This window comes from Oryx dammah, unplaced genomic scaffold (assembly GCF_014754425.2).
Source record: "Oryx dammah isolate SB20612 unplaced genomic scaffold, SCBI_Odam_1.1 HiC_scaffold_28, whole genome shotgun sequence".
Classification (NCBI taxonomy): Eukaryota; Metazoa; Chordata; class Mammalia; order Artiodactyla; family Bovidae; genus Oryx; species Oryx dammah.
Window position 1 is genome coordinate 10828803 of NW_024070212.1, and position 10013 is coordinate 10838815.

General features: G+C 40.1%; 1 protein-coding gene across 1 annotated transcript in view; it reads left to right on the plus strand.

The window, feature by feature from the left end:
- SPTA1 (spectrin alpha, erythrocytic 1) overlaps positions 1 to 10013 on the plus strand; it is an 80083-nt gene that overhangs the window by 22332 nt on the left and 47738 nt on the right. The window contains exons 16-17 of the mRNA XM_040230165.1: positions 6557 to 6800; positions 8071 to 8193. Coding sequence (XP_040086099.1) covers positions 6557 to 6800; positions 8071 to 8193 — 367 coding nt within the window. The remainder of the gene's footprint in view (positions 1 to 6556; positions 6801 to 8070; positions 8194 to 10013) is intronic.

The window sequence follows — 10013 nt, forward strand, 5'->3', positions numbered from 1 at the left end:
TCCTGACTTTAGGGGAGATGCTTTCAACTTTTCACCATTGAGGATAATGTTTGCTGTGGGTTTGTCATATATAGCTTTTATTATGTTGAGGTATGTTCCTTCTATTCCTGCTTTCTGGAGAGTTTTTATCATAAATGGATGTTGAATTTTGTCAAAGGCTTTCTCTGCATCTATTGAGATAATCATATGGCTTTTATTTCTCAGTTTGTTAATTGATTGATTTGCAGATATTGAAGAATCCTTGCATCCCTGGGATAAAGCCCACTTGGTCATGGTGTATGATCTTTTTAATATATTGTTGGATTTTGATTGCTAGAATTTTGTTAAGGATTTTTGCATCTATGTTCATCAGTGATATTGGCCGGTAGTTTTCTTTTTTGGTGGCATCTTTGTCAGGTTTTGGTATTAGGGTGATGGTGGCCTCAGAGAATGAGTTTGGAAGTTTACCTTCCTCTGCAATTTTCTGAAAGAATTTGAGTAGGATAGGTGTTAGCACTTCTCTAAATTTTTGGTAGAACTCAGCTGTGAAGCCATCTGGATCTGGGCTTTTGTTTGCTGGAAGATTTCTGATTACAGTTTCAGTTTCTGTGCTTGTGATGGGTCTGTTAAGATTTTCTATTTCTTCCTGGTTCAGTTTTGGAAAGTTGTACTTTTCTAAGAATTTGCCCATTTCTTCCACGTTGTCCATTTTATTGGCATATAATTGCTGATAGTAGTCTCTTATGATCTCTTGTATTTCTGTGTTGTCTGTTGTGATCTCTCCATTTTCATTTCTAATTTTATTGATTTGATTTTTCTCCCTTTGTTTCTTGATGAGTCTGGCTAATGGTTTGTCAGTTTTATTTATGCTTTCAAAGAACCAGCTTTTGGCTTTGTTGATTTTTGCTATGGTTTCTTTTGTTTCTTTTGCATTTGTTTCTGCCCTAATTTTTTTTTCTTTCTTTTTTTTTCTGCCCTAATTTTTAAGATTTCTTTCCTTCTACTAACCCTGGGGTTCTTCATTTCTTCCTTTTCTAGTTGCTTTAGGTGTAGAGTTAGGTTATTTATTTGACTTTTCTTGTTTCTTGAAGTATGCCTGTATTGCTATGAAGTTTCCCCTTAGCACTGCTTTTACAGTATTCCACAGGTTTTGGGTTGTTGTGTTTTCATTTTCATTCATTTCTATGCATATTTTGATTTCTTTTTTATTTCTTCTGTGATTTGATGGTTATTCAGCAATAACCATCAAGGTTATTCTCAGTCCTTGTCTCCAGGCTATTTATCTGTGATTCCATTTTGTTTTCAAGATTTTGAATCATTTTCACTATCATTATTTGGAATTCTTTATCAGGTAGATTCCCTGTCTCTTCCTCTTTTGTTTGGTTTGGTGGGCATTTATCTTGTTCCTTTACCTGCTGGGTATTCCTCTGTCTCTTCATCTTGTTTATATTGCTGTGTTTGGGGTGACCTTTCTGTTTTCTGGCAGTTTGTGGAGTTTTCTTTATTGTGGAATTTCCTCACTGTGGATGGGGTTGTACGGGTGGCTTGTCAAGGTTTCCTGGTTAAGGAAGCTTGTGTTGGTGTTCTGGGGGGTGGAGCTGGATTTCTTCTCTCTGGAGTTCAATGAAGTGTCCAGTAATGAGTTATGAGATGTCAATGGGTTTAGAGTGACTTTGTTCAGCCTGTATATTGAAGCTCAGGGCTGTGTTCCTGTGTTGCTGGAGAATTTGTTGGCCCTTGGGTGGTGGTTGGTTTCAGTATAGGTATGGGGGCATTTGATGAGCTCCTGTTGACTAATGTTCCCTGGAGTCAGGAGTTCTCTCGTGTTCTTAAGATTTGGATTTAAGCCTCCTGCTTCTGGTTTTCAGTCTTATTTTTACAGTAGCCTTAAGACTTCTCCATTTATATAACACCATTGATAAAACATCTAGGTTAAAGATGAAAAGTTTTTCCACAGTGAGGGACACCCAGAGAGTTTCACGGAGTTACATGGAGAAGAGAAGAGGGAAGAGGGAGTTAGAGGTGACTAGAATGAGATGAGGTGTAGTCAAAAGAGGAGAGAGCAAGCTAGCCAGTAATCACTTCCTTATGTGTGTTCCACAGTCTGGACCGCTCAGAGATGTTCATGGAGTTATACAGAGAAGAAAAGAGGGAGGAAGGAGACAGAGGTGGCCAAGAGGATAAAGTGGGGAATCAAAAGGAGAGAAACAGACCCAGTCAGTAATCAATCCTCTGTGTTCTCCACTGTCTGGAAAACACAAAGAGATTCACAGAGTTAGGTAGAGAAGAAAAGGGGAATGGAGGAGATAGAGGCGACCTGGTGGAGAAAAAGGAGAGTCCAAAGGAGGAGAGAGCAGTCAAGCCAGTAATCTCACGCCCAAGTGAAAATGGGCACTGAAGATTGGGTTCTTAAAGGTATAAAATTGATAACAAATACCAAAAGGCAAAGATTAAAAATCTAGAGTAGAGGCTGGATTTTAAAAAATACAATATTAAAGAAAAGAAAAAAAAAGTCACAAAATTATTATATATATATATGAAGTTTGCTTTAAAAAATAGGGTCTCTCTTTTTTTTTTTTTTTGCAAAGTAATAGTAGGTTATAAAAATGAAAATTAAAGGAAAGGATTTTAAAATTTTAAAACTTAAAAAAAAGAATGATAGTAAAAATAATAAAAATATATCTAGGGCCTTCTCTGGTGTTGTTGTGGGCAGTGTGGGGTCAGTTCATTTTCGGACAGTTTCTTGGTCTGGCTTATATTTCTCAAGATCTATAGACCCCTTCCTATGTAGTCGATACTAACTACAGGGTTTTAATCTATTGCACCTGTCACTTCTAAGAAGGTTCCCTCTGTTTTAGCTCTTCTGCTTGCTGGTCTCTTTGGTGTCTGATTTCTGCCCTGACACAAGGGGATGGTGATGGACACTTTTTAAGGCTCACTTGTTCAATCGTGCTGTGGGGAGGGAGGGATGCTGCAAACAAATAACACTGGTGTGTGCTCGCAGTGTCTCAGCCACACTGAGCCTGCCCCCACTCACGGTGCGTGTGCCCTCCCTGCCCACACTGCTCAGGCTCTAGGTTGCTCCACTGGGAACCATCCGAGCCTGGCTCTGGGCTGCACACACCTCCCAGGTCTAAGCCGCTCAGGTTCAGACACTTGGGTAGTCCTGAGAGGCGCAGACTCGGCTGGGCCTGAGTTTTGTGCCCTTCCCAGGTCCAAGCAGCTCAGGTGATGAGGTGTTTGGTGAGCGTGGTTGCAGCAACTTATTGCCTCCCCCATCTCTGCCACTCAGTTTTCTAGGTGTACAACCGGTGCACCTTCTCAGGTGGATGTTGACCATCCAGAACCCCAAGAAGTCTTAGTTAGCAAAGAAGCCTGCTTGCAGTTTGGTAGATAATGTCTCTCTGGGGCTGCGATTGCCCCCTTCCGGCTCTGGCTGCCTGTCACCTGAGGGGGATGGTCTGCAGCGGGCTAGCTCTGTTCAGTCCTTTGTTCTGTGAGCAGGCCTGATGGTGTCTAAGGTTTGGGCTTTTTGCATGGTAGCTATCCCACAGTCTGGTTTGCTAGCCCAAGTTAGTTCACTCAGATTGCCCTTGGGGCATTCAGGGCCAGTCCTTACTCTAAGCAATGCAGCCCAGGTCTCCCTGTCCAACCCCCACTTGCTAGTGGCAGGTGCAGGTGTCTGCGCTGCTTCTCTGCTGGGGGAGTTACCACTGGGCACATAATCTGTGGGTTTTAATTATTTATTTATTTTTCCTCCCAGTTATGTTGCCCTCTGTGGTTCCAAGGCTCACCACAGACTCGGCAGTGAGAGTGTTTCCTGGTGTTCTAAAACTTCTCTCTTTTTAAGACTCCCTTCCCAGGATGGAGCTCTGTCCCTACCTCTTTTGTCTCTCTTTTTGTCTTTTATATTTTTTCCTACCTCCTTTCGAAGACAATGGGCTGCTTTTCTGGGTGCCTGATGTCCTCTGCCAGCATTCAGAAATTGTTTTGTGGAATTTACTCAGCACTTAAATGTTCTTTTGATAAATTTGTTGGGGAGAAAGTGGTTTCCCTGCCCTATTCCTCTGCCATCTTATGACCGCTTCCAGACTATTTTTGAAGTAAATTTATCCAATAAGTTTTTAGAGTATAGAGGTTACTGAGTCCAAGCTCGCTCTGCTCATCACATAACAGGCCAATGAATCCAAGAGATGAGATGTTGTGGCAAGGAAGAAACTGTAATCGAGGAGCCAGCAGACCGAGAAAATGGCAGGCTGGTGCCTCAAAATAGCCATCTTATTGGGGTCTGGATGCCAAGTTCTTTTATCGATCAGAGAGAAAGAAGCAATGAGGAACTAAAGTCAAAAGGCAGAATAGAGAGGGAGAGACAGTGGGGAAGTAAAGTGAAAGGGTCTTCAGTCTTGAAAAACATCTCCAAGAGAATTTCCAGCCTGCAGAAATGATGGGTTAATCTCTTCTATTCACAGGTGGGCAGGGACAAGCTATCTGTCAGTAAGCTGAAGAAAGGCACTTTAGTTTACAGTCAAGTGAAGGGGCAGGGTCCTCTGGGAAAGCTATTGAGTATGAGTATATTAACAAAAGCAATGAAAAACAAGTCAAAGAAACAGTTTCCATCATGGAGTCAAATTGGTCTCCTCCCGGCAGTAGAGATACTCTATGTGAGTTTCTAGAGAATTCAGTGGAAATCAACTTCCAGTTGACTCAATTTCTCGTCCCAGGAATCCAAGCTTGTATTGTATTGAGAACAGTTAATATTACCAAGCCTTAAGTTCCAGAAGGTCTGCGGGCTACTGCTCATGATCCTCAAGCTAATTTCAAGTTAATTGCTTCTATTTGGTGGTGGTTTTAGCATCTGAAAATCTCAGGAAATATGCATCAGATACTATTATCTGACTACTTCAGAAAGGAGCTAACACAGAAGGTATGGGGGAGAGATATGTCCCAGGAAGGCCTGTAGGGTCCTGCTTGGTTATACTCCTAGTTGGAGTAGAGACTAAGATACCATGCTCGCAAAAGAAATTTTAGATATGGACTATCAAAGCTGGAAAATGTCATAAATATTCTCTAGCCTTTATTATATATATTATATATATATAATATTCTCTGAAGTCTTTATTGTATAGATGAAGAAACTAATGTTAAAACAAGTGGAGAGCTGGATAAAATAGCAACTGACTCTCAGCCAAGTCTATCTCTTTAGTCTGAGGCATCATTCACTACCTTAGCTTCCAGATAGTACAGTGGTACCATAATCGTGATGACAATTGTGATGTTTTAAAATCACTCTATTATACAATGATGTTTTTCAAAGTTAAACTGTCCTAAGAGATGAGAACAGTTGGCTAGTAGAAGATTTTAATTTTAAGTCTCTATGGAGTCTTTAATTCTTTATTGAGAAGTGAGTATACACTTTAAGAAGCTATTGATCAATGGTTTGTTCCAAATAGAGAAGAGATAGATCAAACCCTGTGTAGGCTGAGCACAGAATGGCAAACTAGGATAAGTAAAACCAATACCTGCTGTACATATGTCTTTTAGAAGAACTTCTTTTATCATCAGCTGCCCATCCCAACAACAAAATGAAATAAGCAGAAAAACAAAACTTCTGTGTACTGTGCTACTGCTAGACAGTCATAGTTGATCTCATTAATAAAGATGAAATGAATTTCTGGTATCTATTTTACTGTGCAGTAATATGAATAAAATTTTATTTCTAGGAAGATTCTTCAAACTTCTGCTTCTGTTTTTCTCCTTTCTCATACATAAGGCAAATGGGAACAGTTATTTCCTTAGATTCCTATAACCAGTAGCCAAAGAAAGGCCTTTGAATTTCTCTTTTTGGGGTTCTGACACTTGTTTTGAAGAGCCACATTTCATCTCACAGGCATTATTCCTGCTCTGCAACAAACAATAATAACTCATTATAAAGTACAAGAAAGGAGTTGGAAGGGGGACTGAGATAGAAAAAGCCTCCTGCTATTCTCTTTGGGGCCTCGATTTAGCAACACTCCCAATCAAAGAAGGCTTTGTAGTTCTGGTTTCCCTGATTTCTCTGGTGCCCTCTATAAATATTTTGTCCTTTCTAGTTCATGACTTTGGGGCTTCCCAGTGGCTCAGTGGTAAAGAATTCACCTGCCAGTGCAGGAGATGTGGGTTTTATCCCCGGGTGGGGAGGATCCCCTGGAGAAAGAAATGACATCCATTCCAATATTCTTGCCTGAGATATTCCGTGGATAGAGGAGACTGGTGGGCTACAGTCCATGGTATTGCAAAAGAGCCAGACATGATTTAAACAACAACATGTTATTTCAAAACTATTTTCCTATAAATAGCTTTGGCATGATGAATTGGTTCTTAGTGTAGCAACCTCTCCCACTCTATTTCACTGATTTGACTTAGAAGTTTAAACACAAGCACATATGGGAGCTGATTCTCCTTATCACTTCTTGCCCAACATCAACCCCCGCCCTCCACCCCACCCCAGATACCAGATACCAGATACCAGATACCAAACTCTCATGCTTTTCTTACTAAATGATGGGACTTTCTGACCCCCATTCTATTTCTCCCTTAGGATCAGGTGGACACCCTCACAGACCTGGTGACATATTTTGAAGAAATCATCCATCCCGATGCTGGGAACATACGGGAAAGGCAGGAGTACCTGGTATCCCAGTTTGAAGCCCTGAAGGAGCGACTGGCCTACCGGAAGAATAAGCTCATTGACCTTTTCCACCTGTACCAGATCCAAAGAGATATAGAGGATGAGGAGGCCTGGATCCAAGAAACAGAACCCTCAGTGGCTTCCACCTACCTTGGTTAGTAAGTCATACAGCACCAGCAGGCAGAGCCAGAAGAAGAAGACCAAGGTCTACAGATGGTTTGAAAGATCAGGGGCATAGTAACTAAGTTTATGCTCAGCTCTTTCCCCTTAGACACTTGAAAAATTTTCAAGCTTTCAAAGAAAAAAAAAAGATTTTAGAAAAATTTATATGAGAAGTTTACCTCCTAAAACCAAACATGAAGAGTGCCACAGATTTAAGGCCTCTGGGAAGAGCTTTTTGCTACTTTCTCTAATTTAAGTTATTTTTAAGGTCCTTGGCTGAGTGGTCATGGTTAATGTTTGAGGTACCAAGTGTTTCTGTCTACATTGTCAGTAGTTCCCTTTTATAAGGGGAGTTTTCACAAGGATATATTAATATATCAGCTATTACAAAGATAAAAGGAATGAAATAGCAGATATAGTACATTTTGTTTCCTTTGAAAGCTATTGGTTTACCATTGCTAAAGCCAGGACACTTGAATTGAAATAGAGAAAAAAGTGCACACAGATATAATGTAAACTTAATTTACATATATTGGTTACATCTGTGAGAGACTGGATCATGATGACAGGAGCAACTAGTCTGGGAAAACTTCCTAGAAGAGAAAAGATATCTTTGAAGGAGAGATGAGCATAGAGATTTGCAGACATTTAGTGTGAAGTATACGGAGGAAAATTTTGGAGGAAAGAGAGGTGAACCTTGAGTGGGAGACAGGGAGGATGAAGCAGCTGGAGTCAGAGACTTTAGAAGAAGAAGGAAATTAATACTATGTAGTTTTTATTATGTACTTGTTAATGTTAACCAATGGTGAGGCACCTTTTGTAAATTATTTCTAATCCTTACAAAGAAAATTGGAGAACAGTTATTATGAGTTTATAGGATTTAATAACTTACGGTACCCATAGAAATTAGTAAGTGGAAGAGCCTGTTTTTTATACTACTGTGTGCTGAAAGAAATTGGTTGCATGATATATTGAAAGTTTGAGCTGAAGAGTTACTTGCCTTCCTACCTATCATCCAAAGAGAAGAGTGATGTATTCCTCATTTTTTGTAGAATAATAAATTGAAATTTCTTAGTACAAAAAGGCAAGGGGAAGAACAAAGCCATGCAGAGATAATTAATTCAGACAATGTAAATTTTAGGAAGCCTGCCTAATGGATTCAATGGGAAGAACCTGTAGGTCCAAGAGTTAAAAGGAAGTAGAATAACATCTTCTTATTCTGTGTACTGCAACAATGACCTTGAAATTATTTTTATCTCTAGGTAAAGACCTGATTGCCTCCAAGAATCTTCTGAACAGACACCATGTCATCCAGGCTAATATTGCCAGCCATGAGCCACGCATCCAAATGATTACAGAGAAGGGAAACAAAATGATAGAAGAAGGCATGTATGGCTCAAATTGAAATGACCTGTCACCATTTTGTCAAATTTATGGGAAGAAGTTTTTCCAACTTTAGGGCCTCATTTCTTTGTCTACATTGATGCTTTTACCTGTATAATTTTCCTTTTAGGTGAAGTTTCTCTAACATTTCTTCTAGTGAAGTCCTACTAATAATAGGTTCTCTGGGCTTTTTCTTTGATCTAAAAGACTTACTTTTGCCTTCATTTTTGAAACACATTTTCACTGGATATAAAATTATTGTCTGAATGTGTTTTTAAGTATTTTAAATGCTGCTACACATCTTCTGACTTGCATAGTTTCTGGTGAGAAGCCTGCTCTCATTCCTGTCTTTGCTCTTTTGTATGTAATATCTTCTTTCCTAGGATTGTTTAAAGCTTTTTATGACTGACTTTTACCAACTTGGTGTAGTTTTCTTTGTTTCTTCAGCAGAAACAAAGATCCAGAACTTCTTGGGTCTACTTTCTTCTTGTTGTCCCAGGGAATCTTTTATTCTGGAACTAATTTAGAGGATTCAATAAAGTTCAGTTCAGTCACTCAGTCGTGTCCGAATCTTTGCGACCCCATGAATCGCAGCACGCCAGGGCTCCCTGTCTATCACCAACTCCTGGAGTTCACTCAAACTCATGTCCATCGAGTAGGTGATGCCATCCAGCCATCTCATCCTCTGTTGTCCCCTTCTCCTCCTGCCCCATTTCACTCCCAGCATCAGAGACTTTTCCAATGAGTGAACTCTTCACATGAGGTGGCCAAAGTACTGGAGTTTCAGCTTTAGCATCATTCCTTCAAAGAACACCAAGGACTGATCTTTAGAATGGACTGGTTGGATCTCTTTGCAGTCCAAGGGTCTCTCAAGAGTCTTCTTCAACACCACAGTTCAAAAGCATCAATTCTTCCAGACTCAGCTTTCTTCACAATCCAACTCTCACATCCATACATGATCACTGGAAAAACCATAGGCTTGACTAGACAGACCTTTGTTGGCAAAGTAATGTCTCTACTTTTCAATATCCTATCTAGGTTGGTCATAACTTTCCTTCCAAGGAGTAAGCGTCTTTTAATTTCATGGCTGCAGTCACCATCTGCAGTAATTCTGGAGCCCAAAAAATAAGTCTGACACTGTTTCTACTGTTTCCCCATCTATTTCCCATGAAATGATGGGACCAGATGACATGATCTTCATTTTCTGAATGTTGAGCTCTAAACAAACTTTTTCACTCTCCTCTTTCACTTTCTTCAAGAGGCTTTTTAGTTCCTCTTCACTTTCTGCATTAAGGGTGGTGTCATCTGCATATCTGAGGTTATTGATATTTCTCCCGGCAATCTTGATTCCAGCTTGTGCTTCTTCCAGCTCAGTGTTTCTCATGATGTACTCTGAATATAAGTTAAATAAGCAGGGTGACAATATACAGCCTTGACGTACTCCTTTTCCTATTTGGAACCAGTCTGTTGTTCCATGTCCAGTTCTAACTGTTGCTTCCTGACCTGCATATAGGTTTCTCAAGAGGCAGGTCAGGTGGTCTGGTATTCCCATCTCTTTCAGAATTTTCCATAGTTTATTGTGATCCACACAGTCAAAGGCTTTGGCATAGTCAATAAAGCAGAAATAGATGTTTTTCTGGAACTCTCTTGCTTTTTCCATGATCCAGTGGATGTTGGCAATTTGATCTCTGGTTCCTCTGCCTTTTCTAAAACCAGCTTGAACATCTGGAAGTTCACGGTTCACGTATTGCTGAAGCCTGGCTTGGAGAATTTTGAGCATTACTTTACTAGCATGTGAGATGAGTGCAATCATGTGGTAGTT